At 38.0% G+C, this 26,426-nt stretch overlaps 8 protein-coding genes and 1 non-coding gene across 11 annotated transcripts in view; 4 read left to right on the forward strand and 5 right to left on the reverse strand.

Moving 5' to 3' along the window:
* LOC104755809 (serine carboxypeptidase-like 50) overlaps positions 1–1,243 on the forward strand; it is a 2,558-nt gene extending 1,315 nt beyond the window's left edge. The window contains exon 2 of one of the 2 annotated variants that reach the window (XM_010478274.2): positions 803–1,243. In XM_010478274.2, the coding sequence (XP_010476576.1) occupies positions 803–1,124 (322 nt within the window). In that variant the 3' untranslated portion in view covers positions 1,125–1,243. Of the gene's footprint in view, positions 1–48 lie in introns of both variants that reach the window. The other variant, XM_010478275.2, reaches the window with a different exon arrangement.
* Positions 2,305–2,991, forward strand: LOC104755810. Its single transcript, XM_010478276.1, has one exon. The coding sequence runs from the start codon at positions 2,368–2,370 to the stop codon at positions 2,812–2,814; it is 447 nt and encodes a 148-aa protein (XP_010476578.1). The 5' UTR covers positions 2,305–2,367; the 3' UTR covers positions 2,815–2,991.
* On the reverse strand, positions 4,222–7,509 carry LOC104755811 (sulfhydryl oxidase 1-like). The gene is made up of 11 exons (XM_010478277.2): positions 7,108–7,509; positions 6,867–6,891; positions 6,684–6,776; positions 6,364–6,545; positions 6,122–6,185; positions 5,957–6,025; positions 5,798–5,874; positions 5,561–5,705; positions 5,432–5,472; positions 5,198–5,344; positions 4,222–5,116 (listed from the first exon to the last, which is right to left on the reverse strand). The coding sequence occupies exons 1-11, from the start codon at positions 7,320–7,322 to the stop codon at positions 4,597–4,599; spliced, it is 1,578 nt and encodes a 525-aa protein (XP_010476579.1). The 5' UTR covers positions 7,323–7,509; the 3' UTR covers positions 4,222–4,596.
* On the forward strand, positions 8,942–11,448 carry LOC104755813. Its single transcript, XM_010478279.1, has 6 exons — positions 8,942–9,529; positions 9,622–9,848; positions 9,979–10,231; positions 10,625–10,710; positions 10,804–10,895; positions 11,061–11,448. The coding sequence occupies exons 1-6, from the start codon at positions 9,326–9,328 to the stop codon at positions 11,288–11,290; spliced, it is 1,092 nt and encodes a 363-aa protein (XP_010476581.1). The 5' UTR covers positions 8,942–9,325; the 3' UTR covers positions 11,291–11,448.
* Positions 11,337–12,811, reverse strand: LOC104755812. The gene is made up of 2 exons (XM_010478278.1): positions 11,824–12,811; positions 11,337–11,730 (listed from the first exon to the last, which is right to left on the reverse strand). The coding sequence occupies exons 1-2, from the start codon at positions 12,742–12,744 to the stop codon at positions 11,470–11,472; spliced, it is 1,182 nt and encodes a 393-aa protein (XP_010476580.1). The 5' UTR covers positions 12,745–12,811; the 3' UTR covers positions 11,337–11,469.
* On the reverse strand, positions 13,413–15,162 carry LOC104755814 (auxin-responsive protein IAA34-like). The gene is made up of 4 exons (XM_010478280.1): positions 14,486–15,162; positions 14,202–14,342; positions 13,993–14,101; positions 13,413–13,912 (listed from the first exon to the last, which is right to left on the reverse strand). Exons 1-4 carry the CDS (start codon positions 14,631–14,633, stop codon positions 13,846–13,848), a joined length of 465 nt encoding a protein of 154 aa, XP_010476582.1. The 5' UTR covers positions 14,634–15,162; the 3' UTR covers positions 13,413–13,845.
* On the reverse strand, positions 15,271–18,687 carry LOC104755816. Of its 2 annotated transcripts, none has more exons than XM_010478283.2 (9): positions 18,265–18,687; positions 18,110–18,187; positions 17,329–18,006; positions 17,135–17,237; positions 16,924–17,024; positions 16,645–16,819; positions 16,282–16,413; positions 15,837–15,937; positions 15,271–15,723 (listed from the first exon to the last, which is right to left on the reverse strand). In XM_010478283.2, the coding sequence occupies exons 1-9, from the start codon at positions 18,529–18,531 to the stop codon at positions 15,664–15,666; spliced, it is 1,695 nt and encodes a 564-aa protein (XP_010476585.1). In that variant the 5' UTR covers positions 18,532–18,687; the 3' UTR covers positions 15,271–15,663. The 2 variants fall into 2 exon arrangements, with proteins under 2 accessions (XP_010476585.1, XP_010476584.1); XM_010478282.1 differs by having other exon boundaries at positions 16,243–16,413.
* Positions 19,192–21,347, forward strand: LOC104755817 (lipid phosphate phosphatase 2-like). Its single transcript, XM_010478286.2, has 8 exons — positions 19,192–19,400; positions 19,718–19,944; positions 20,018–20,105; positions 20,196–20,305; positions 20,400–20,493; positions 20,621–20,809; positions 20,901–20,960; positions 21,059–21,347. Exons 2-8 carry the CDS (start codon positions 19,729–19,731, stop codon positions 21,250–21,252), a joined length of 951 nt encoding a protein of 316 aa, XP_010476588.1. The 5' UTR covers positions 19,192–19,400; positions 19,718–19,728; the 3' UTR covers positions 21,253–21,347.
* Positions 21,406–21,479, reverse strand: TRNAN-GUU. The gene has a single exon. It is a non-coding gene; the product is annotated as a tRNA-Asn (tRNA).

Consider the following 26,426-nt stretch of genomic DNA (forward strand, 5'->3'; position numbering starts at 1 on the left):
CGCTCCTAGTTTGGCTCCAAGGTGGACCAGGATGCTCTTCCATGATTGGTAACTTCTACGAGCTTGGCCCTTGGCGCCTAGTTTCACGTGCCACAGAGCTAGAGCGCAACCCCGGCGCTTGGAACCGCCTCTTCGGGCTACTTTTTGTGGATAACCCTATAGGAGTCGGATTCAGTATCGCCGCCTCAAAACAAGACATACCCACAAATCAGAGACAAGTCGCTGAGCATCTTTACGCAGCTCTCGTGGAGTTCCTTGAACAAAACCCAGGCTTTGAAAACCGACCGGTTTACTTCACCGGCGAGAGCTACGCTGGGAAGTACGTTCCAGCTATTGGATACTATATCCTTAAAGAGAAACCAAACGGGAAAGTTAATCTAAAAGGTCTAGCCATTGGAAACGGGCTGACCGACCCGGTGACCCAGGTCCAGACCCATGCGGTCAACGTCTACTACTCTGGTTTAGTCAACGCAAAACAGAGAGTTGAACTGGAGAAAGCGCAGGAGATATCCGTGGCTCTCGTGAAGTCCGAGAAATGGCGTGAAGCAGCAGACGCGAGAAGCGACGTGTTGAACATACTGAGTAACATGACGGGCCTAGCGACGCTCTACAACACGAAACGTTCGATTCCTTACAGAACAGACCTCGTGGTGGACCTTCTGAACCAGAGAGAAGCTAAGCGTGTTTTGGGAGTAAGCGAAACGGCGCGTTTTGAGGAATGCAGCGAAGAAGTAGAAGATGTGTTGCGTGGGGACGTGATGAAGAGCGTGAAGTTTATGGTGGAATACGTATTGGAGAGGACTCAAGTGTTGCTGTACCAAGGGATGTTGGATCTTAGAGACGGCGTCGTTTCGACGGAAGAGTGGATGAAGACTATGAACTGGTCGGGATTGGAGAAGTTCTCGACGGCGGAGAGGCGTGTGTGGAAGGATGGCGACGGTTCTGTCGCTGGGTATGTTCAGAGATGGGGGAATTTATGCCACGTGTCGGTTTCGGAAGCTGGTCATTTTGTTCCGACAGATAAAGATGTGAACTCAAGGGATATGATCGAAGGTTGGGTTTTGGGAAAAGGCTTGTTCGGTGGTGAAGATTACGTCAAGCTTTACAATTCAATCCAAATATGATTTGTGTTTTTGTACTTTTGGATGTGTGTTAGATTTTGAATAAGATTCGGATTCTGATTGTACTTCATGTTGTTCTCAAACTCATTTTAGTACGAATTGATAACTTTTGCTTATGGATTTATCATTTGTCTGATCAATTCAGTCTGAACCTTATCACAAACCTAAGGGCTGATTAAGATCTAAATGTTATCTTATAAAAACAAATTTTGATATTTAAAAAAAAACATGTCATGGCGATTGGAGGCGGGATTGTGATTTGAGATTCAAAGTGCATGAGTAGAAAACTACCCAAAGACACAATGAAAAGCACATAGAAACCCGTACTATGATGCCATTTTTTTGGTATTAGGGAAGAAGAGGCAAGGGCACCCCGTAGAGAACCTACCGGTATTTCAGAGCTATCGATTTTTATCTCTCCCCTATATTTGCCTCTTTCCCCATTCATTTTTTTCTGGAAAACGAAATTTATAGAAAATTTGAAGAACAATTTTGAACAAAACCTAAAGATTGAGACCAGACTAATCGGAACTCTAAAGACGGCTCTTCTGTAACCTGTGAAACTAGTAGTTATATATTGCCAAAATTTGAGACACTTTAGGGCAGACTGTACATAATTATATCTATGTTGGGCCTTACCATAGCCCATAGGGTTAGATAGCAACGAAGCCCATTTGGCTACAGTGTAGAGTCCGTGTCCTTTCAGTGCTCATCACTTCACCATTAGCCGCCATTACTAATACTTAAATTAATGTTATAATAAAGTATGAAAGCTCCCCCATGATTTATTATTAATCATAAGATTCGTACGTTTTTCTGGTTATAAACAAAGAAGAAGAAGTCAATGACGATATAATCATTGGTTGATATATAATTATGAGGAGAGTAGTACTGTACTGCACCATGTGATTGACGTTTAATGATATTTCCAAATTAACTTCGATCATCATTTTTTGCTTCCGAGTATTAAGTTTAATGTAATCTAGATTTGGCCGTGTCGACGAATTTGTTAAAGACGTGTAAAGCTGAAATTGAGAAGAAACAAAGGTGAAATTGTATGGAACGTGATGGATAGTGACCCCATCAATGCTACGATAAGTCGATAAGGTAACGCGCTAATCGTATTTTTTTAATTGCTTAAAGCCAAAGCAACCATAGAGGTTTTATTAAATATTATCCGAAACAATTCCCTTATAAATAAAACACCTCGTCCCACCACTTGTCTCTCATAAGCAAATATAGAAACATGGAAGCTATAGTACTGATCCCATTCCCATTGTCGCCACTCAGGTTCCACCCATTGAGGACAACATCACAAAGGATCGCCACCGGAACGTCCAAGAGAAGACGAGCTTCCACCACCGTGTGTGCTGAGTACTACAGAGGAGGAAGAACTGTGGACGAGAACATGGTTGTCCTTAGGAAACGGATCCACGAGATGAAGATGGTTGAGCGGAACTATGAACCGCCTTCTCATTGGATGCAATGGGAGAAGCGTTTATATTGTAACTACGACGCTACTATATGTGACGTAATCTCTCTTCTCCAAACTTTTCTTATGAACTCTCGTCCTAGCGTCGCGTTTGGAACGATGCTTGTTCTCCTCGTCAGTGTTCCTGTTTCCTCTGCCGTTTTTGCGTTTAGCATCGTCGATTTCGCTCTTTGGCTTTTGGACGCCGCTCACGTAGTATGATCCGTAATTAAAGATTATATTTTCTCTTTGTTGTTTTATCTCGTAATTAAGTACTTCTTTTCAAAAACTAAAGAAAGAAATAATTATTGAGAAATCCTAAGACAATGTATCTGGATTTGTATTTTAAAGAATCCTAAGGTTTTAGGGAAACGAAAATAATGAATCATGCATTTTTCATATGGTATAGAAAACAAAGTGCTAATAAACTCAAATGTAGAGTTATAACCGGCTCTGCACGTCAATGCAGACGTCAACAGAGCTAGATATTTGGTTTTCAACAAACCAAAAAGACATATACTATCGATAAGCCTTTTGGCCTTGGTTTGGTTGGTATATATATACAAGTCTTGTTGATGACTCTAGTCAGCGTTTTAGGCAAGAAGAAGAAGAAGAAGTAACTGTTTTATGATTGAAACATATCAGCGTTTCTCACTGTTGTTTTTATCATTTAGAAATGAAGAGACTCCCACGCCTTTATCTCTTAAGCTTAATCACTATTTAAACTTCGCAATCCCAAGCTTAATCACCATTAGTTTAAACTTTAAAATAGTTACTTAAATTGTCTTGATGTTATAAAATGTTATACCTGCTTTTGTATTTTACTTATTATTTATCATATATTAGTTGACGACTTATTCGTTTCTTCCAAGACTTTCAAATTATATATTTTGTCATTTTGTGGGTGAAGTGTAACAGTAACACGTTCGGATATTAGATTTGCACACCGCGTACAAGTTGGATTTTTCTGCGAGTTTATCGAAATTTCTTTGTTTTCTGGTTCTATTGTTGTCCGTGTGTAGTTTATGTAAAACTAGAAGGAAAAGGGGTGTGTATGTTAATAGCGATTGTGCAGGGTGGGCTAAAACGAACCGCTTACAAGTCGCCAGTCGACCAGCATCTCCGACTAGGCAAAGCTTGAGAACATTGTGGTTATGCCCACTTCCAAGGTAACGCAGGGGCAGGCTCTCTCAGTAGGATTCCTTCTGTTGGATCTCCGTACTCACCTAGTCATTACTCTATCTATCGACGCACGGACAAGGTCAATCTTGATCTGAACTTTCTGAAAGGTAGGGAAGGGTCTCGTCTCTACTGCAAGAGAAGATGATGAAAGGAGCTTTTAACAAGTTCATGGTGATTGTGGAAGCAAGCTGGCTCTTCTAGTGGAGATCGTGCCGTTTTCTTGGAAGTTCACAGCAGAGTAGTTCCGGGAAAGCATGAAGACTGCGGCTGCGCTATAAAGCTCAGGCTTGGGGAGACGGGGAAGGCATTTGTGACAGACAACGGTAACTATATTGAAAATACATATGTGGAGAAGGAGATAGAAGATTTGAGAGCACAGGGTGATACCATTCTGAGGCTTATAGGGGCCTCTGGAAATGGCTTCTAGTTTGATAGTTGCAGGTGAGCTTGGTATTAAGACCATCAACTAAGATAGGTCATGAGAGAGAAACAAAAAACAGTTTTGAAGAAACTGGTTCAGACTACAACATGTCCGTGTTTTGGTATTCGTATCAACAAACTCTTTCCACAAAGAAACCCAACCAAAACAAACTAAGAAGCTATTCCGCTATGGCATATAGATGTCGAAGGGTGTATTGAATATTGCAAAATTTGAAGAGAATAATCTATACAATCTGTAAGAGGAGGAGAGAAAAGGGACCTGAAGCAGGCGACTTTGGCATCTCAACCTCAACGTCTTTGTATCTGTTGTCTGTAAGTTACAACAAAAACAAAGCTCAGTCTCAGAATGTTAAATCATGTGAGCTTTTTGTTTCAGTTAATTCATCTCTCCTTTTCCCTTTCGCTTTCACTGTTACCGAATGTGTTCATAACCATATAGTTACTACTATATCTCTTTAAATAGTGCGACTTCCGGTTCTTCTGCTGCGTCCTCCAGTAGCAGGCGAGCGCCCCGAATGCGCAGCTTGCAAGTGCTATGGCCAATGCAGCTCCCACTGGCACAACCAGAGCATTGGTAGGCACTGCCATCTCTTCTGCAGCTACAACCACCTCCTCCTTCCTTGCACTGACACTATTTTTCTTGTAAACAGACACCAGTTTCTCTCCGTAGTACCTCTTCAAGAATTTGTAGACTTCATCATGATCCCAGTCAATGCTTTTCTGAGTGCTCGACAGATAACACGATGGGCAAAGCTGCTTCGGTGGCCATATCATCTTTGGGAACTTAGGGTCTCCAGTTCCCAGAGACTCCTCAACCTTCTTGAGTCTCTCATTGACCTTGTTGTGTGTGCTCCACAGCCACAAGACGATATCACGTGCCTTTTTAAACGGAGTTTTGACGCTGTCGGTGAAACACATAAGCTGTTAGATGTGAAAATGTGATAAATCGAGCTTGTTAGCCAACCCATGGATATGTCTTTACCTTAAGCACATGTCATGAAAATGCTGACGGCAATCATCACACATGAAGAAGTTGTTGATGAAATCACAAATGGTCGTGAATGCAAATTGACTTTCTCCATCTTCAATCCTCACAGAAAGTGAATGCATCAAAACCCATAACCCGCAGCTGCAGTCAGATCATTGGAAAAGAGTTCAGGAGCTTCTGCTTGAATCATAAAATAAGTGACAACAGACTGATTTTGCAAAAGACTACCTGAATCCCCTAGTTTCATTCTTGCTGCCACGGCAAAACATCTGCCAAATATGATTATGAGTTGACAGGTTTCTCTGTGTTTAGACGCAGGAAAGAAAAAAAAAAGGTGGTTGGTTGGGCGGAACTCACGTAATTTCCCCGAGGAAAATCCTTCCCACATATATGGTAGTTTCGTAGGGTATCTTTGGCACCAGCTTCCTGGTCATACGAGCATTCGCCTGACGGACATAAATCATCAAAATTCACGAGAATTTCAGCACTGCCCTTACGACACCTATTGAAAATATTCAACAGTTGAGATTAGGCATAAGAGAAAAAGAGTGAGCAGCAAAATGTAAATGGGAATATAAAGATAAAATATATTACCTTCTTGAAGGATGATGTGCCACTAAAAGCTGCAGAAACCTGATAAACGAAGTACCAGTTTCAGATGACTTGATTGCCTGTGGCCATAAAGACTACTCATAAACAAGGCTGAAAGGGATTTAGTTGCATAAAACAAAAAGGGAAAAAACTCTTCTCCACCTTAAGCGACAAAATGATACCAAAAGCTTCTTCAGTTGCCTCCTCAATGTCAAATATGGCCTGAGAAATCTGCGATAAATCAACAACCAGCTCTATTTAATTTGTTGGTATTAAACAAAAGACTTCACTAATAGAAAAGTAGGGGCAGAACACATTCTGAGAGACCTGTTCGTGGTCAGATATATTTGGCAAGAGATTTCCAAATTTCTGATCATTCAAGCCGTAAGAACTGCACAACATTGACAAGAAAATAGATTTTGAGTGCAATGTTACCCAACTGAATATATTTACAAGAGTTTTGATATTAGCCAACATAAAGGAGAAATAGATTGCTAAATCTACCTTATAAATACAATAGATATGACTCCAACTTAAGTGGTCGACATGAAATTTCAGTGTATGCGTACCTGCCTATCTGCTTGTTGATCCAGCTCAACAAAAGATCAGCAGTGCGCCATTCATCGACTATGCTAATCTCACTTTTCTCTTGCTTAGGTTTCCAGCTGCCATCAACGAACTTCTTGGGAGGAGCCCAAAAGAGCATTGGAAAATGATTGATGGAGAACTTGTCACAGAGCTGCACATTCATCTGCGGAAAAGGTCACAAGGAACAATTAGGATGAAGGTACTATACACAACACAGTAAGATTTAGTTGTCAAGCCCCAATCTTTAAACTCACACGATCCACATGAAGAAGTAAGAGATATGAAAGATAGCGCCAAGTACCTTTAAAGCACAATCAACTCTGGTCATCAAAACGACACCAGGATATACAGCGTCTGCTCCATTGAATAGCCTTGCAACTTTTTCATAATGTGGCTGCAGAGTCACGCATTGAATATAAGGACTGACAAGAGAAGGCATTGAATAACGAAAAGAGAAGAAGACGACAATGAATGAAGCTGTTACCTTGTAGTTTCTACATGCAGGACACCTTGAGCCAGACAAAAAAAAGCATGATCAATGTCAGTACGGCACAAACTCCTTTGTCAATAATACTACTAATACATTCTATATTTCAAAGACTAGGATTGGAGCAAAGTTAAGTTATTCGGATAAAATTAGAAGATCCAGTCCTAAACAAACACAAAGGTTGGATTTTTAATTTCAGATTTGTTCAAAGTGAGAGAGAGAGAATGAGGAAACTGACCAGTGAGCGAAGAACTCCAAAACGGCATATTTGGCGGAAGAGTCTTGGAAGACTGAATCAAAGTTGGTAGCGTTCAATTCGACAGCGTTATCTTTCTGATCGGAGTTGTTGATGCCGATGTCTCGGAGAATCGAGCGCGATCCCGGCGAAAACGACGCCGTAGCTCCAACGCTCACCAAACCCACGAACAGAAGAAACAAGTGTAGCAAAGACATTTTAAATTCGAATAAAGCATAAAAATTTGAAGCTTGATCCGAATGAGAGGGAAGATCTAAGAGCAGAGAAAAGAGCTTCCCTCCTTCTGCCGATGTGAAACGGCGAAGGTCTCTGGTTTATTACGACGCCGTTACGCTTTGACCGGCGTCGATACTTGTTCTCCCTCCTCCGACTCCTTTCATAATGGGCTTTATTATAGGCCCATTACTTGTTGACCCAAATAAAAGATTTGGAAAATAGGTAATGTTCTCTAGTCAATGGGCTTTAAGTTAAACTGGAATGTTCTCTAGTCAATAGTCAAATAAAAAGTTTGGCAAATTTTGTTGTGTTTACACTACACAGTAAGAAAACCAAACTTTGGATATACAACATTTTGTTGATATTGAAATTTTTTAAAGATAATGGTCCATACTCCAACAAATAAGCATTGTCAAAACGACACAAGTGATGAAGAATTAGCACCGGAGAAATGACGTAGTGAAATAGTTCATCGGACGATTGTTGGCTACGCGCCGCCGAGAGAGAAGACACAAAAAGGGTGAGTGACTAACGGCTGAGTCAGCATAGTCTTGGAAAATCGACAAAGTGACTACAACCACAAGTCAACCAACACTATCTGTCTTAAGTCACAAGGAGACACACACACACACCTCACACATTAATAAGTCATTACAGTTTAAAACACATAGCTCACTTATATTATTGCCACTTCTCTTGCACTAGCGGTATCAATTGTTTTTAGTGGCCTTCTTGGCTTCTTGGTACGGGGAAAAAAAAATGACACTATAATGCATCGATCATGTGCACATCCTCTACCTCTAATAATAACATCACTTTTTTAATAAGAATTGCAATAACAACAGGGTCCACGTGCATGAATTCATTTTCTGATGTATTTGGTTTCCTGATTTCTGAGTATTTATAATTTAGAGAGAACCATTACCATTAGTATACTGTTCTCAGTCCCTGCGTCGATTTACAAAGTATATCAGCTTTAAACGTAGCTTATACTTTGAAAATATTCTCTCCTCACCCTTGGATCCTTTCTTTTCTGTGAACTTCCATACCGCTCAAAAAGGATGAATATATGAACAGCCATCCTTATTTTGCCAAAGTATACTGAAATAGTGAAATATAATTATTAGAAGACCAATTTAAAGATTCCAATATGCCAAGTATATATATATATTTTTCTCACGCATCAATACAATAGCATCTAGTATCCACCTCCACCGTTAGTTATAGACTTATACTACGGCTCATTTGTTAAATACCCCTTTTAATTATGCATATTTTCCACTTCTTCCTTTCTGTTTTAAAATCAGAATACAAACCAATATTTCCAATTTTAAGATATCCTAGTTTACTTGAGACTCAATAAAATTTTCAATTTATTTTTGTTATAAATTACTCAAAATTAATACACAAAAAAACATACTCAGACTAAGGTGGTGCAGTCAACCAAGTATTTTGGGGTACTATTAACGATTAAGAAGAAGCGGGTCAAAAAGTAACTAATCATGGAGTGTAAGGGTCGAATATGCAAAAGAAACAAAAATAAGGAGGTGCTTCAATTCTTTAATTAAAGAGTCTCCTTTTATTGACTCTCTCTCTCTCTCTCTCTCTCTCATCACTCTTCTCTTTCTTTCTTCTCATTTGCTTCAAATCCTTTTAAAAACTCACATAAAAATTCTCAAATTCCATTCCCATTTCTCTAACCACTCCTCCCCCTTCATTTTGATTCGGCCCACTTAGTCTGATCTTTGATTTTTTTTGTGGTTTCTCTTCGTTGGATTTGACCTGTTCTTCGAATCTCCGATTGAACCTTTTTTTTTATTTTTCATCTAAGCTGCTGCTTCGTAATCTCTAGTACGTATTGAAACCTTGCCGTCCTAGTTAGGAGAGTGTTGTTTTCTGTTTAGTTCGGTAGGAAAAATTCACTCTTGTTGTCGTTTGATTCGGGTTCATCTGCTCTGTGGTGTTATCCGAGCGAGGAAAAGAGATGTTGGGAGCTGGATTTCAGTTGACTCAGCAGCTGCAGAGAGCTCAGAGCGACCTTTCCAATGGCTGCAGATCGATTCACACTAAGGAACGCGATAACGGGTCTGCATTGCACAAACCCAATGTCCCCGAGGCGTCTTCAAGTAATGTGGAACGGTTTTTGAACTCAGTCACACCATCTGTGCCTGCTCACTATTTCTCTAAGGTACATACAGGACATCATGTCAAGCAAGTCAATACCTTCTTTTTAATCAGTAGCTTGTTCATCTGAATGATATGAGATTTTTTTATGAGCAGACAACAGTAAAGGAAAGAAGAGGTAGTGATGTTGAGTTGCAGGTTCCTTACTTTGTTCTTGGAGATGTTTGGGAATCGTTTGCTGAGTGGAGTGCTTATGGCATTGGAGTTCCTCTCACTTTGAATACAAATAACAAAGATCGTGTCTTTCAATACTACGTGCCTTCCCTTTCCGGCATTCAAGTATATGCTGATGTTGATGCCTTCACTTCATCTCTTCAACCAAGGTAACAAGTGTTCAAGCTTATTATGTGTTTATCAAGTTCTTGAAACCTGAAGTGTGACTTTAATGTAAAGCTCGAGTCTTTGTCATTTTAGGTGTTATTTTATCAATGTGTGTGTTGTTGTCTACTGCAGGCGGCAAGGGGAGGAAAGCGAAAGTGATTTCAGGGATTCAAGCAGTGAAGGAAGCAGTTGTGAATCTGAAAGAGGACTCTGTTGTTATTCAAAAGAGCAGATCTCTGCTAGAATGGACCAACTCTCATTAAGAAAGGAGCATAACGAAGACTCTTCTAGTGATGATGGCGAGCCTTTAAGCTCTCAAGGTCGTTTGATGTTTGAGTATCTTGAACGTGATCTTCCGTATATCCGTGAACCCTTTGCCGACAAGGTTTGTCTATTTTAACTCAGAGTATCAAGTCATCAAGGCATTTACAAAACTTATTAGAAACCAAAAGGAATCAATGACCATGTTTATGATGTTAAATGTCTCATATTTCGAAATAAATTTTGCATGAGGCGACACGGAAGTTAGGTAATGACTAATGACAGATGTATTTATTGACGTTCTGAGCTTCTTTTGTGAAATAAAATTTGTTATCAGATAACTTGTAACAATCAAAAGCATACAGTTGATGTAACATCAAAGTTTAATTTATGAAAATAATGCTATAAGTCAAACGCAACAACTCTTCCGTTTGTTCTAAAGCATCAAATACACCAGTGTTTGATCTACAAAAAATGCTATTCCAATAGCTGTCTTATTCAGTTGTTACCATTGCAGATGTCCGACCTTGCCTCTAGATTTCCCGAGCTGAAGACGCTGAGAAGCTGTGATTTATTACCTTCAAGCTGGTTTTCTGTGGCATGGTATGGATTCTTTGTGACATGCATATGTGTGTTTGTTCCACATTCCACATTACCCCATCCTCTGTCTTATATTCCATTACTATACTTTTGAAGGTACCCAATTTACAAAATACCCACAGGACCGACAGTTAAGGATCTGGATGCTTGTTTCTTGACCTATCATTCCCTTCACACACCCTTTCATGGTAAGATTGGTTTCAGCATTGCTTAATAGTGATAACCACTAGTTCATCCATTCTAGCTATGGCCTTGTCAAAATATGTATGTTTCAATATGATCCAACAATAACAGCTTTTGGGTAAAGATATATTCACTATCTATCTAAGTCTATCTTTCTTTGGTTCCTGTAGGTGCAGGCATCACAACACAGTCCATGTGTGCGGTGCAGCCAAGAGAGAATGTTGAGAAGATGGAGCTTCCTGTCTTTGGTCTCGCCTCATACAAGTTGAGAGGTTCTGTATGGACAAGCTTGGGGGGATCTGGTCATCAGGTCGCGAACTCCCTCTTCCAAGCCGCAGAAAATTGGCTGAGGTTGCGTCAAGTCAACCATCCTGATTTCATCTTCTTCTGCCGACGGTGATGATATGATTACATACTATGATGACGAAAAAGAATATAGGAAGTTATAAAAAAAGGAACTCTTTATGATTGTTGTCCTGAGGAAACCATACATATAGAATGCCGTCAATGTTTTTCAGTTGGTAGCTTCTGTAAGTTCACAGAATGCTAGTTTTCTTATTTTGGTTTTTGCAATAAAAGCTAATAGTTGAGGAAAGAGGAAAATTCAATGGTCCTATCTGTTGGTTCTAGCAGCTTTCTCTTGATGGCATCAGAGCAAAGACGAGCCATCATATGATGGAAGGAAACCAGATCAGACAGCCGCTCAGCAGACAACTTGTCCATTGCTCTCTCTTGCTCCTCTTTCCTCTTCATCCTTTTCATATACACACACGAGTTCCTCACCGTGGCACCCACCTGCTTCAACCTATTCTCTTGTTGCTTGCTTAGAACCGTATTTGCCTGCATGATACATTTCAGCCGTGTCAGAAAATCCAATATTCAATAGCAAAACATAAAGCCTGCATATATACAAACGGATCTGTGAAGTCTGACCTCTAGAAACTCAGTTTGGGAGAAGCTTTTGACGAGCGTCTTGGTTTTCCTCTTCATCTCCATCTGTGCTACGTTTACTTGTTTCTTCTGAAATGCGATCACAGCTTTCACAAACTCCTGATAAACTAAAGCGCATCCCGGATAATCAAACTCATCAGAGCCTGAAAGCCTCATCCTCTCAGGATGAAACTGCAGACCCATCAAAAACTGGCCTTCCTCTGGATCATATCGATCAGGATCATAAAACCCTTCAATCAAACCATCAGGAGCGTAAGCCATCGGCACAAAACGCTGCCCCAGTCTCTTCACACCCTGATGATGATACGAGTTCACCATTATATCCTTCTCTTCGAACCACTTATGCAACGGCGTCTCCTCAACGATTCTAGCCTCGTGCCTATGTCCATCATAGTTTTCATAATCTATATGCTTTGTCCTACTCGTAGTTATAACTTCCTTGTCGATGTCTTGGTAAAGAGTTCCGCCTGCGGCAACGTTGAGAATCTGAGAGCCACGACAAATGCCTAAGAAAGGAATGTTTCTTTCGAGACAGAGTTTGGCTAGAGTCAGCTCGATGCTGTCTTTCTCTCGATCGATGGTCATGTCCTCTGCATGCACCTTCCTGATCTCCTCCATCTCCTCGGGAGAGAGACCTGATGAGGATTCTGAGTCGGCGTAGAGAGAAGGGTCGACGTCTTCTCCTTCACAGAGGAGGACACCGTGGATTGGCTCGAAGCTTTGGAGCATAGAATGGATCCCATTGACACGTGGTACGATGACAGGGACGGCACCGGAGGAAACAATGAGATCGAGATGGTATTCTCCTACGAAGTCCACGTACTTGTTCTTGCGGAGAGTCCGACGAGAGACGATGAGAACTCTAGGGATAATCTTGGAGGAGAGATCGTTAGCGACCACCATTTTGTATTTTAATTGTTGTTTATAGTCTCTAGTTCTCTTTTTCTTGTTTTTGTATGGTTATGTCTTACTTCTCTTAGTTATTTATAGACCTAGCAAGGAGGCGTTGAGGCGCCGCGTACATCCAATGCATTTGCACATACTGTGCTGTTGTAATATCTGTACGTTTTTGGTCAAACCTTTCCGATTGGATACTGACGTGGACCTCATTGGATATTCCAAATTAGTACCTCTTTGTGATTAGGCTGAAATTAATAAAACGTTTCATTTCCTTTTTTTTTGTTAGTGATATGACAATAGATTAATGGATGGATCAGATTAGGTTTGTAAAGAGTATTAGATATGAATGGATGAGTGTCATGAGTCATTGACTTGTAACAATGTTAGGCCGGCATAACAATATAACATATCTGTCTTTATTATTTATATCTTTTACTATATATATATGCATGTTTTCTGTATTTTGGAGGGTGATAATTAATTATGGAAATCACGTCATCGTAATCAGCCACCGGTTCAGTCACTCATACGTGTAAAGATAACGTCGTAGACTTCCAAGTTCCAACAAATCCGATTATGAAAATATACAAGAAAAAGAGAGATCTCCATTGTTGCCAAAGTTGAACCCTCTCATCTCCATCCATTATTCAGACAGCCTTCATCCTCCTCAGTCCTCACTTTACATCGTCACATCGATCAAACTCGTTTGCTAACGCACATATAACAATTAAACTTTTTAACATTGAACATTAATGCTACGTTAGTTATAAGAGATTTTATCCCCAAGTAGTTGTTTCTTCTCTCTCAAGAGGATAGGCTTTCAAGGAATCGCAAGAGTACAAACCATAAACACTTTATACGTTCTGTGTCTAGCTAGCTGAGGATTCGATCATTTCGTCTACTGTGTAGATGATATTTGTAATTTTCAGAGAGAAGAAGTAAACTCATAAAAAAGAGACTAACAATTGAATAATTATTATACCCTTTAGCCACGAGTCTTGTTTTAGTGATTCTTTTTTTTTTTGTTTGGTTTCCGATTCAAGAATCAAAGATCAGAGCTGACTTGGAAATTAAAACAATGAGTGAAGAGAGACAGGAGAAGCTTCAAAAGGGAAGTATAACATCGTTTCTTCTTGTGATTCTCAGCCGCTCTACGCTTTCTACGAACTCCCTGTCATAGCACAATCTCAAAACGCTTAAACACTTTATTTCAGTAATTTATAAGTTTGTTTATAGTCTTAAAGAGCTTACTTCCATGGAACATCGCCAGCATTCCTCCAGATACCTTCTTCGTCTCTGAAGACCAAAGAAAACTCAGACTCCATCTGAAACAACCTCAGTCCCGACACACTCTGCGTCCCTGCAAAACCATTACAACTTACTCATCTTTGCAACTAAAGAAACAGGCACTTGCATCCCACCCATGCAGAGGAAAGAAAAGCTTCCCATGAAAATCTTACCGAACATGTCCTCGAGCTGATGAGCAAGAGTTGAATAGCCTCCATGATTAAGAACACAAACCTTGCGACCTACCACAAACCCATCCATAGTGACCTTTACATAACCGCACTTCCGTCTGTCTCCTTCATTACTACAATGTTCTTTGCCACATGTAATAAGTAAGCAGCGTCTCAGAGTGTTATTACCAAGAAATGAAATGGTGATTTCTAACTTCAATTATGTGTTAATGTTAGCTGTTAAGGTAAGGGAAATAAATACTAACGGAAGCAGCAAAGAAACTCACTGTGGCCAGATGTGAGGTAAGTCTCATTTTGTATGGTTCTCAGGCTGAGACCTAAATCGATTAGGCCTCCACACTCCATGGTCAGAGGGTAATATGGATGATACTTGGGAAAACTTGGGGATGAAAACCCCTGTGGGTCTGAGTCCATTGTTGCTTTCTATAACAAATGCTTATTCACCACAGAACAGATACATAAAAAGGTGAAAATGATGGGGATTTATAGCAAGCAGCTAAAGCAAAGAGTGTCAGGAGAGTTAAGAGACATAATTGCAGACAGGGAACAGACAAAAGACAAGAACCCATTACCAACAAGCAAAGGGTCAGTTTGTGGTCTTTTTGTTGTTTGTCTGATGCCACTAAGTGTAAGGGATAGGGAGGCACACCACAGGTCCAGATTTTGTAACACATATTGCTGCAATATTTCTTGTCACACCAACACAAACACATGAAATCATCAGTGAAGTTAGAATTGTACTATATCATAGCAGGCACCTCCATCTAGTGAAGTTTCTCAATGTTATTAGAGAGTATCGACAACTCCTCGTCTCAGGTCAAAACCTGAAATCACGTTTTACAGAAGAAATAGGTAATTTGTGCGCGAGAACGCTGCAGGATAGAATCCAACGAATTTAATTGTGGACAGAGAAAGAGAACAACTAGGTATGGTCTTACATGATGGTAGAGAGACAATATCATTCATGAGAAAGAGCTATGTTGTCTTATACAAGACAATAAAGATCTATCATCATCATGTAATCCCACACCTTATCTGAGATGTAGGGCTGTGTAGTTAATAGAAAATGTACACATAAATCCATGTCTATACAATTGCTCTCATGTGTAACTTTAGCCCTCCAAAAGAAGCCGTACAAGGGAACACACACATTCTTCTAAAGATAAATTTTCAAATAAAAAGCTCGTAGCCATAACAAAACAATGGAAACCATAACAGTAGACCAGAGCTTCCAGCATCTCAATCGATGGTTTTCCTAATTCACAGGTGTATGACTTGAAAAAACTGCCTCCTAAGCTCATGTACAGTTTGCCCGGGTACTAAATGTACGTAATGACATCCTTATTAACAGGCGTTTCTGATACATACTTCTTAGATACCGCCTTAGTGAACGTCTACATGCGCATATAGCATGCAAGGAACAGGAAACCCCAGAATGTTTCACTTATGCGGAATCATGGTGACTAAGAAATTCAGTTATGCAAGGATAGACTTGCTCCACTGCCTGCAGTGTGATAATCAGAGAAACGGTTAAGAAACAAAACAAGCACGCACATGATATAGCATTGAACAAAGTTCCAACATAGGAGACCTAGAAATCAGTGGGGAATAACATACCAGCCGTCCTCCAACCAAATCATAGTGTGCATAATGTGGTCCTTCTGGTTCTCCAAGTAACTTATAAGTGACTAAGTTCTCGGGAAACAGCTTAACAGTGTCTGCCATATTCACAAGCATTTGTAATTAGTAATAATGGTGAAAATGGCATGTATGAGATTGAGCATACTAAGCAACTATGTATAAAGTAGCTTAAAAAATTATTTGGTGCGTGTGGAAATTATCATAAAAGTTAACCCAGCTATACCTTATAACAGCCTCTTATAACTCAAAACAGTTCAGTAAGGGCATTGTAAAATATGAAATGATATGCATATCTGGGCATACCATATGAATGGTTTCATGTATATGTAGGTGTAGCTGTTCATCTAGGCAAAAATTCATATTATACGTTAATCCAATATACCTTCCACAGCCGCAGGGGGACAGATTAAGTCCCGATCACCTGCAAGAGCTAAGACAGGGACACTGGTTCCGGGAAGATGATCCTTGTAGTAAAATTTACCACTACGATCACGTAAGCCTCCCTCTCGAAAGGCTGTTGTCAGCTGAATAAGAAGTTTTGCAGGTATGGTACCTAGATGTATGAAAACAGAGAAACTCAACTCGTTAAAATCACCATAGAGGAAGCAAGAAATAACGGAAGCAACTATGGCTTGCAAAAATAATCTTATGACAATACATTCAGGTATCTAATAGTAACTGTTTCATTATTTTTCTTCTTAACGTAGATATACACCTAAACCACATTCAAAAATATTGCATTAAAAACTCACATATATAAATGGGATCAACTGCTTTTACTTACAGAAGTTATTCAAGACAAGCTTTTCTAACATTTCAGGGTGCATCATATCAGTGCATGATATCAAATCGTTAAGCCAAGATAATACATATGGAGGACGTGTTGAAAGAGGAAAAGCGGCAGCCAACAGGGCGCCCAATGGAACAACTGGAACACTCAGAGCTTCTGCAGGATTGGCCTGCAAAAGAAGTTTATAGAAAAATTAGCTACAAAAGAACTTAGTGGCACATCAATTCTTGTCGAAGATTTCAGCGCAGAGTGATATGACATAAAGTCACGTACAAGAGGTATGAGCAATTTGAGTGCAGAATCTGAGGTTGTGTAATCAACCGATGATGCCAGAGTTGCCACAGCTGCCACAGAGGGTTCTCGTCCTTCAAAAGCTAACAAAATGGAATAGAAGAAATGAATGCCGGCTTAAATATGTGAGCTTTTGTTATCAAGAAAAATTAGATGAAATGGAAAACCCAATTGAAAGGTGATATTATCTTACCACAACGTGACAGCATTGCATAGAGTAGGATACCCCCCATGGAGTGCCCAATTGCAAATAGTTTACCGTCCTTGGGTTTGCATTGCGCTCTTACATACTCAATCTATAGCAAACCAAAAAACGGAACACCAAGTTCAGAAACAAATCCAGACAGGTTTAATGCGAAGGATTCAGCAAGATGAATGTTGCCTCACCGCAGCAGGGACATCCTCTTCCAGGTAGTGATCAAAATCCCAGTCATATTTAACTATCAAATCCAGTTGCTTCTGAAAATCTTCAATGGTTGTAGTGAGGCGCTCTTGTAAATCAATCAACGGAGGGGAGACAGACTTCTGACCATCGTCGAAAAGATTAACAAGGCGCTGGGCCAATTCTCTGATCTGGCTAACAAGTCCTGAGTTTTGCTTTGACTCAATCAGACTCAAAAGCTTCGATCTAATGTCATTAAAGCGCTCGTACAGCTGTGTATCATCTACAAGCATTGCAATTTTGTCAAATAACTTAGCAGACATGAACACTGACTGACCTTCACTGAGAAAGCCAGACAGCCTTTCTGACAAACGCATGAACGTTGATGTCAATCTCGACACAAGTTGTGACTCGTCCCAAGCCGTGGTGGTGGCTTCACCAACATCAACTGAAACATCCGACGCTGGTGCATTGTCCACGATATCACTAGCCTGCTTTTCATCAGAACAAGTATCATCTTTACCTGCAGCAGCTCTAGCAGTAGATTCCATCTGATTAGACAATTCGTGAGCAGACTCCTCCACATCTTTAAGATCAGATACTCGTGTACTCAACCCTGCTCCACGAACCTCGAGAATCCACGTCTCAAATCCCTGAGTAGACATGTGCCTTGCAAAAGAACACTGCAATGACATCAACAATAAAGTTACACTAGTAACTTCCTCTTACGGTAGTTCACTAATCACTACACTAAACGTATCAATGTAAAAGGGAAGAGCAACATACACCAGGAGATAAATCGTAACCAATGGCATTAGTTCCTACTCCAGACAAGAGTAACAATGGATGATTCCTCGTAGGAGCCTGAGAGAAGAAAAATACAAATTCTTGATCCCAAAGAAATTGCAAGAAAAGGTGGTAAGTGAATTTTAAAAGAGAACCTGAGGAGGAGGCAAGTAACGCCAGAGAGCGAGACGCCAATCGCTGTTAGGAACAGAGACGTAATGAAGCTCGTCGGCAGTGCAAAGAGGAGGTTTCGTGGGGAGCTTAACAGAGGAAGAAGAAGAGAAACAACATCTCGTTTGTGGAGAAAGCGTCGTGCGGTGAGGAGCGACGGTGGTGACGGGACGGAGGAAAGAGACGGTGGAGGAAGCCAAGCGGAGAGCTGAGCGGATCTCCAGAGGGAATTGAGGAGGCATGGTGGACATGGGGAACAGACAGACTCGGCCAGATTTGGAATAGGAAAAAAAATGGTGACACGGTTTCACAGTTTCACTTTACCTCTTCCGGCGTGTTTGTTTTTAAGGATCGTTCGTCATTCATCTTCTCCGGTACACGTGGAGAGACGACCAAATAGTGCTGTGTACTGATTGTTGAAGACGTGACTTTTGTTATTTTTGACCGCTTATTCTTACTGGGCCTTTTAAAATTACAAAGCCCAAATTTACAGTTAGATTTTTTTATGGCCTTTGGGTGGTGCGTTGAGGTGAGGACAAGGAAGGTATAGTTGTAAAGTGAGTTTTTTTTTTTGTCCAATCATATAGATTTGGATTTTAGCTAATACACAAATAAATAAATAAAAAGAGAAATGTTGGACTTTTTTAAAAAAAGATATGTGTTAATCAATAAAATTAGATCATATATCTCTAAAATTTACTATATACTAACCAAGATTAATAGAGTCAGATTTGATTTAATCTACAAAAATAAATAGTTTTATCTAATAAACTAAATCAGTATATTGAAAGTAAGATTAAACATTTTAAAATAAACTTATTTTAAATTTGCTTCTATAAATTGGATTAAATCATTATATTGGAGTATATGATATACTGACAAAAAACAAAAAAGAAAGCAAAAGCAGAGAGGTCGGCTTGCTTTTACTTTATGGACCAAAACCAAAACACACACATCTTTACTCTTTTCTTGCTTTGAATTTTCCTGAGAAACCCCATAGAAAATCTCTGTTTCCCGCTTTCTCCATTCCAATTTCGCGCGAGAAAGAGAGTGTAGAGACGCTGCCCCGTGCGTTTCCGGCGTCGTACCTTCCTCTCATTATCTCAAACTCCCAAAAAAGGTACACACTGACTCATCGTCTTCTCTCTTATCCACCAAATGGGTTGGTTCTTTGAAACGCAAGTTATAATGGAATTGAGAGACATTCTAGTTTTACTGTTTTTGGTGGCTATCGTGCATTTGATTAGTGATTACTGGTATTGTTTGTTATAAGCCGACTTGAAACTTGAAAAGCTCTTACTGAGTGTTTGGAGCAAGTTCCCTTTTTAGTTTTCTAAAAAGGTTTATAATTTGGCAGCTTTCAGCATAAACCCTAGTTTTGAAGTTATATTATTGGACCTGTTTATGCATAATAGCTTCTCTTTTGTGGAATTATAGATTAAAAAAGCATGCCTGAAATTCAATTGGGTAATCATACAATAAGATCCCATGGAGTCACAGTGGCGAGGTTCCACATGCATGACTGGCTCATTCTTCTCCTGCTTATCGTCATTGAAGTTGTTTTGAATGTCATTGAACCCTTTCACCGCTTTGTTGGTGAGGATATGCTCACTGATCTCAGATACCCTCTTCAAGACAATACCATTCCTTTCTGGGCTGTCCCGGTACATACTATACTTTGGAACTGCTTATTATGTGATTACTAGTTTTTTTTATAAAAATGTTTTCTTGTGACAGTTGATAGCTGTTGTGCTCCCCTTTGCTATCATTGTTGTTTACTACTTCATCAGGAATGATGTTTATGACCTGCATCATGCTTTTTTAGGTACCTCTTTCTTCTTACAATGCTGTTTCATTTTTCTTTTAGAATTATTTGTCGCTCTTGATTGATTTTGAGGTGTGTTCTCCTATTCAGGTCTTTTATTCTCTGTACTCATAACTGGTGTCATAACCGATGCTATAAAGGATGCTGTAGGTCGACCTCGTCCTGACTTCTTTTGGCGTTGTTTCCCTGATGGTATAGGGGTAAAAGCAGTGCTCATCTCCTTTCTTAATCTTTTAACGCCATGAATACTTTTTTTTTAATTGCTTGAAGTTGTGGTGTTCCATGAAATTCTAGGTCTTTCACAACGTCACAAGGGATGTTCTGTGTACTGGAAATAAGAATGTGGTCAAAGAGGGACACAAAAGCTTCCCCAGCGGGCATACGTCTTGTAAGTTGGTTATCTTTGAGCTTCTTGTGTCATGAGAGAACTCTGTTTTGTAGAATGGTTAATGTTTTCATCAAATAGGATGGCCCGTTGCTGAGTGATCCTAATGACTTAGTCTTGTCACCTGCAGGGTCGTTTGCTGGTCTAGGATTTCTAGCGTTGTATTTGTCTGGAAAAATCAGGGTGTTTGACCAGAGAGGTCATGTTGCAAAGCTCTGCATTGTATTCCTACCTCTACTGGTTGCAGCATTGGTTGGTGTATCCCGAGTTGATGACTATTGGCATCACTGGCAAGATGTGTTTGGAGGATCTATCATAGGTTTGTTTTGTTTTTCTTCATCCATGTATTCAACATTAACATGAGAAACAAAACTGATGGAGGACACATATGTGTTTCCTGCAATGTCCAGGATTAACGGTGGCTACGTTTTGTTATCTGCAATTCTTCCCTCCTCCGTACGATCCAGATGGTGCGTGACTGGGGAACCTCTTCTCTTCAAGATAAAGTCGCTTTGACTTGATTGATATTAACGAACACTGATTTCGATATGGACTGCTTTGCTTTCAGGTTGGGGAACTCATGCGTACTTCCAGATGCTTGCAGACTCGAGAAACGATGTCCAAAATTCAGCAGGAATGAATCATCTAAGCGTGAGGCAGACAGAACTGGAGAACGTGTACGTTGATCGAGATGAGACCTCCATGGAAATACCAAGAAGCAGCAACACGCGAGACACAACCCGTATGCTTGAGAATCGCTAAGTGAAAGAGTCTTGTACTTCAATTATATCAGTCTTAGTTGTGTATTTGGGTTAGGCATTGATACTTCTAATCACAAAGGCCAATAATTGTTGGAAGCCCATTAGCTAAATAACCTAAAACCTGAACACTTATAAAAGGGAAAAGAAAAAAAAACGCTAGAAGGAGGGCTTGAACCTCCGACCTTGTGGTTAACAGCCACACGCTCTAGCCATCTGAGCTATTCCAGCTTTCTGATTTTACTTTCTCATCTCATATATTTAAATTCATATTAATAAAAAAAAAAGAGTCTGTATATGCAACCTTACTAGACTTATATGACAAGAATTCATGAATAATTTGATAAACGGATGTTAGTGTTACATCTTATTTTCCTTCTTGTCAAAAAAGGTAAAATCCGAAAGTGATATTTGTGGGGATCGAAGCCCATGCGCATCATCCCTTACAGAATGACCCAGTCCGATTGGCCTTTTCCTTAATTTTAGGATATTTCATACTAATTTTCTAATTTACAGTTCACACTCTTTTTATCCCTTTGAGTATCCAATGATTGCTTTTTCCAATATTTAATGGCCATTTTAACTAGCAACATTTTAAAATATGAGTCATTTTATTCAGGCTTTTGATGAATTTGTCCAATGAGATATGCACTCTATGTCTTGGATTCCTCTTAAAAGTTATTCCTTTTTCTTCCCACTTTTACTTTTACCTTTGTTGAATTTTGCAGAATCCTTCCTACTACTTTGATATTAACAACAAACAAAAAAAACTCAAATGGAATTTGGATTACATATATAAACAATTTTAATTATCGTGTATTAATTATCTGAGTAATGGGGTTAGTCTAATTAAGTAGTAGCTTTCTGTGGTATTAAAAACTTGAAAATAATGAGTTAGTGGAGAGTTTTCATTTCACCATTCTTGGAACGACACTGAGTTAATCCTAAGGGTATAAAAGATTATCAAGAACTTGTTATTCATTTGCATCATAAGAATGTACTTCTATGTAGAAAGCATTTAAGCCTGAATCTTGTTATTGTTATTTGATATCTCAAAGTGTAACATCTATTTACACATATAAATATGATTATGGCTTAAAGCAATCCCTTTGACTTCCGTGAGACACACACACCCGCCTTGCCTCCTATACTACTAATAGGGAAAAGGTATTCGTTCACATATTACATTACATCCTATTATATTAATTGAGAAGTACAAATATGAAACTAACCTTAAAATGTGTAAAAAATTACATTCAATTGCCATTAGAAAATTTTAATTAAGTTTAATCAATTAATTAAATAAATATAATTAATTAAAAATAAAAAAGCTGACAGATAAAATATAAAAAGATCGAGAAAAATAAAAGAAATCTATTCAAATCAAAACTAATTTGTACTTGAAAAAAATAAAAAAATAAAAAATAACTATTAATATAATAGAGTTTATATAATACTTATGATTAATAAAATGCAGATTTTTCTACATATGTTGTGATTTGAACTTTAAAAGAAAAGATATATTACTCAATCTATGAAAATAAAATGTGTGTTTTAATTTTCACATTGGCGGATTGGTAAAACTAAATTTATATAGCTGATCAATTAGTAAATTTTATTTGTTCATAATTGTAATATTAAAATTACTACTTTATATTTCACAAAATAATGATGCAAATACAACAAACAAACAATATAAAACTGTAATATATATAAGTCAAAAATTAAATACTATAATATTCTAAAATAATTAGTATTCAAAAAACATATATAGATTTACAGAACAATTAAAAATAAATATTATCTCAAATAAAATATTTAAAAAAAAACAATAATTTTTATTATTTTATTATAATTTTTTTTTAAATGTTGACTCGTGCTTTAATCACGGGATATTCCCTAGTTTAGCATTATTTAGATCATTTAAGGTAACAAATTGATTGAAGAATAAATAAATAACAAAGACGACCAACGTAACAAAAAAGGAAGACAAATGAATGACGCAGAAAGTGCGTTGTGATGATGCAAATCAGTCTAATCTGAGTAGTGCGGTGTGTGAGCGGCCAGGATTGAGATAGGCGTCGTCAGGAGTGGTCCCAGTTTTACGGTAAGAGTGGAGGGTCAACGTAAATAGATATAAAGTTGTTACCTTTTTGTCTATTTAGTCACTAAAGAGTAAAGATGTTTGACAAATTTTTGAAATAAAGTTTACGGCACGATGAGACTGAGACTGAGAACCCACCTGTGACTAAACACCCTAATGCACACCTCCACTTCAACGTTTTGGTTTCTTGTATCCTGAATGCCTTTTAAAAATGTTTATTTGATCATAAAACAGAAAGGCTACAATAATGAGTTTAGTTTATACGTTGAGAATCTATTAATGCATCAGCTCGTCAAGACGATGGATAAGCATTGGGTGATGAATATCACAAATATCACACAAGAGCATGCATATATGTGTGTGTACAATATAAAGAGAACGTACGGCGACTTGATGACCAAATGAGAACGCCCCATGTCTATATTTGTCTGCTCATTACCTAACATCCAAATCTATATTATATTCAACACTTCCTCACTTTTTTTTTTAGGGATACACAAAAACTTATATTCAGTTCATACCAAATATACAAGGTTAACAGTATAAACAACGATATTAGTAATGACTAGTATGTAAGATAAATAATATCTGGACTAAATAACAGAATAATATAAGAGAAGAAAATAATTTACGAATCATATGAAACGCCTTTAAGCTTACTTTTGTAGATTGATGCTTTCCAATTTTTTTTAGTTATATATTAGTATGCGCATCATCATATACATCTAGACTCAAACGTATGTCAATTAAAATCACGTTATACAGTTCATCACCAACGTGAATGAAATCGGAAAAAAAGAAGTACAGTCCAACTTTATATATGTATGAACAAATGAAAGAGAGCATTTGGTAGAGTGAGAAAAAGAAGGAAGCTGCACAACACTCAAAGCTAAGACTGTTCCACTATCTCATCTACGTGCCTTTCTATGCACCCCTTCCTAATAAGCATTTTCACAAATTAATCTACTCTCATAATCTATATATTAACAACCATGCTTACTCTTAAAATTGTAAAAAAGGGTTTTAGGGAAAACATACATACCCAAGAGGCTCGGAGAACGAAGTTATATAGAATTCTTTCACATCCCCCAAGTTAAAAAAATTTCACTTTTACCCCTCAACGTCATACTAAACTCCAAAACCCGCCCCAAATTGTGTGTCAATCACTTGAATATCATTTGCTAATATACACAATCATATTACTTTTTTATATACAAAAAAAGGGGAGGGACAACCTCCTTGACCCTTTATATAAGACCCACTCATCATTCCATCCTTTTGCATATTGCCTATTATATCAATCTTCTTCCTCTTATTTAGTTTGCTGCTTTTTATAAATATATAACCAAGTCTTTACTTTCAGAGGTCAGCTATGGTGTCTACAGAAGAAGATGAAGATCAAAGGAAAGAGAGATGGAAGGTGTGTTTATATATGAAACAATGATGACAACATACTATAGATGGTTTGGAGAAAGATGGGCTTTGCAATAGTTTACGCTCTTTCATAGAAATGTAAGTCTGGGGAGAGCGAGATTATTGCATTGCTTTGCAGCTGGGGAATCGAAGGTTACTGGTCCGATTTTTTTTCCTTACCCGAAAAAAATCATTCTTATATCTTTTTACTTAGTGTTTGTTTGTATGTGTGTGTGGTTTTACTCTATGATTATTTTCATGTTATGTTATATGAAATGATGAGTGTCCTTGTGGTGATGGTTACTGTCAACTAAATAATAACTAAAGTTACATTAGATACTGTAATAGCTAGCATTTACATGAAAATGGATTATGAGTTGAATCTTGAGGAATTTAAATTGCTTTCGTTTAATTGTGTCTCGTTTTCCATTTAATCCAACTAAAGAAGTTTTATCAGACGTTTCGAGTTGGTAAGATTAGCTAAGAAATTTAACTCCATCTCCCATATATACAGTATATGTATGTAGAAAATTGTTGAAGATGAATGATGGATTGATACAATTTTATCTTTTGTGTGTCTCATCAATGGGAGCCAAAATAAGACTAACTAGGTAACAACCCGCACAATGTGCGGAATAAATCATTTTAAATAAAATATTATGAGTAAACTATTATTTGAGATTTGAGATTTAAGATTTGTTTTTACAAAACAAAATATGTAAGTAAAGTTTTATTCGTTTATTCAAATTTTTGTTTATTTTTTTGTAAAATATGTTTCACTCGTGAAATACTTGAACTTGGAAAAGAATTTTAACGTCGTGTAGAAAATTTTGATGTCTTTTTGTGTTTCTAAAAATCAAATTCACATATTTTATGTTTCACATTATTATCTATATCATTATACCATTAAATAGATAAAGCAATATTTTTTAGACTAATTGATGTAATTTAAACTAATCTGAAGTTTAAAAATGCAATGAGAAAAATGATAATAATGGTAAATAAATGAATAATATATATATATATATATATTGTGGAATGTAATTTACTTTTAATAAGTAAATAAGTTATGAAAATGATACTAAATACATTTGTCGGATTTAATAGTTTATTAAATTTTTCATCTTTAAAAACTAATAGAAAAAACATTGGCTTATAATATTTTAATGGCATATTTATGTAAATAATAATGAGATGTAAGAGCTTTTATTAAAAAAGGTATATGAGCTCTGTGAGCGCGACACCTCAGCTTTTCTGTTAGAGTGCTTCTCTATTAATATATAGGAGATACCTAAATTGATGATATATTGTTTGCTTAAAAATATGATTAGAGGAAAATTAGGTAAATAAGGATTAAGAGATGTAGAATTGTTAACAAGCCCTATATATTCCCACAACTGAGTTTGAAAATGTAATTTTTATAAGCCCATATTGTTCGTGTGCTATCGTTACAAATTAACAAGCCCACACAGTTCTCTGAAAAGACACCTGAGACACCATAAGTTGGTAAAAACTGCAATAAAAATTCTCTCCAACTTCAAAAACGTTCAAATTCTAGATGAAAATATTGCAAACCGAGATACGAACACAAACGTTTTTTCCACTCCTTAAGAGTTTGATAGTGGCTAACTTGTAAATGTAGTGAATGAACTATAGTATTC

This window comes from Camelina sativa, chromosome 17 (genome assembly GCF_000633955.1).
Source record: "Camelina sativa cultivar DH55 chromosome 17, Cs, whole genome shotgun sequence".
NCBI lineage: Eukaryota > Viridiplantae > Streptophyta > Magnoliopsida > Brassicales > Brassicaceae > Camelina > Camelina sativa.

Excerpts from the sequence above, each read along its gene's own strand:
- LOC104755812 (XM_010478278.1), bottom strand. The coding sequence starts at position 12,744 with ATGGTGGTCGCTAACGATCTCTCCTCCAAGATTATCCCTAGAGTTCTC. Across the intron at positions 11,731-11,823 it reads CCCAAACTGAGTTTCTAGAG|GCAAATACGGTTCTAAGCAA; the intron begins GTCAGACTTCAC and ends TGTATCATGCAG.
- LOC104755817 (XM_010478286.2), top strand. The coding sequence starts at position 19,729 with ATGCCTGAAATTCAATTGGGTAATCATACAATAAGATCCCATGGAGTC. Across the intron at positions 20,494-20,620 it reads CCCCAGCGGGCATACGTCTT|GGTCGTTTGCTGGTCTAGGA; the intron begins GTAAGTTGGTTA and ends TGTCACCTGCAG. Across the intron at positions 20,810-20,900 it reads GTTTGGAGGATCTATCATAG|GATTAACGGTGGCTACGTTT; the intron begins GTTTGTTTTGTT and ends TGCAATGTCCAG.
- LOC104755811 (XM_010478277.2), bottom strand. The coding sequence starts at position 7,322 with ATGTCTTTGCTACACTTGTTTCTTCTGTTCGTGGGTTTGGTGAGCGTT. Across the intron at positions 6,777-6,866 it reads CTGCATGTAGAAACTACAAG|CCACATTATGAAAAAGTTGC; the intron begins GTAACAGCTTCA and ends GTGACTCTGCAG. Across the intron at positions 5,345-5,431 it reads AATGAAACTAGGGGATTCAG|CTGCGGGTTATGGGTTTTGA; the intron begins GTAGTCTTTTGC and ends ATCTGACTGCAG.
- LOC104755810 (XM_010478276.1), top strand. The coding sequence starts at position 2,368 with ATGGAAGCTATAGTACTGATCCCATTCCCATTGTCGCCACTCAGGTTC.
- LOC104755814 (XM_010478280.1), bottom strand. The coding sequence starts at position 14,633 with ATGGACTCAGACCCACAGGGGTTTTCATCCCCAAGTTTTCCCAAGTAT. Across the intron at positions 14,343-14,485 it reads TTACCTCACATCTGGCCACA|AACATTGTAGTAATGAAGGA; the intron begins GTGAGTTTCTTT and ends CATGTGGCAAAG. Across the intron at positions 13,913-13,992 it reads GCTGGCGATGTTCCATGGAA|GGAGTTCGTAGAAAGCGTAG; the intron begins GTAAGCTCTTTA and ends GTGCTATGACAG.
- LOC104755813 (XM_010478279.1), top strand. The coding sequence starts at position 9,326 with ATGTTGGGAGCTGGATTTCAGTTGACTCAGCAGCTGCAGAGAGCTCAG. Across the intron at positions 9,849-9,978 it reads ACTTCATCTCTTCAACCAAG|GCGGCAAGGGGAGGAAAGCG; the intron begins GTAACAAGTGTT and ends TGTCTACTGCAG. Across the intron at positions 10,711-10,803 it reads AGCTGGTTTTCTGTGGCATG|GTACCCAATTTACAAAATAC; the intron begins GTATGGATTCTT and ends ATACTTTTGAAG.
- LOC104755816 (XM_010478282.1), bottom strand. The coding sequence starts at position 18,531 with ATGTCCACCATGCCTCCTCAATTCCCTCTGGAGATCCGCTCAGCTCTC. Across the intron at positions 18,007-18,109 it reads GTTACGATTTATCTCCTGGT|TGTTCTTTTGCAAGGCACAT; the intron begins GTATGTTGCTCT and ends ATGTCATTGCAG. Across the intron at positions 15,724-15,836 it reads ATTTGGTTGGAGGACGGCTG|GCAGTGGAGCAAGTCTATCC; the intron begins GTATGTTATTCC and ends ATCACACTGCAG.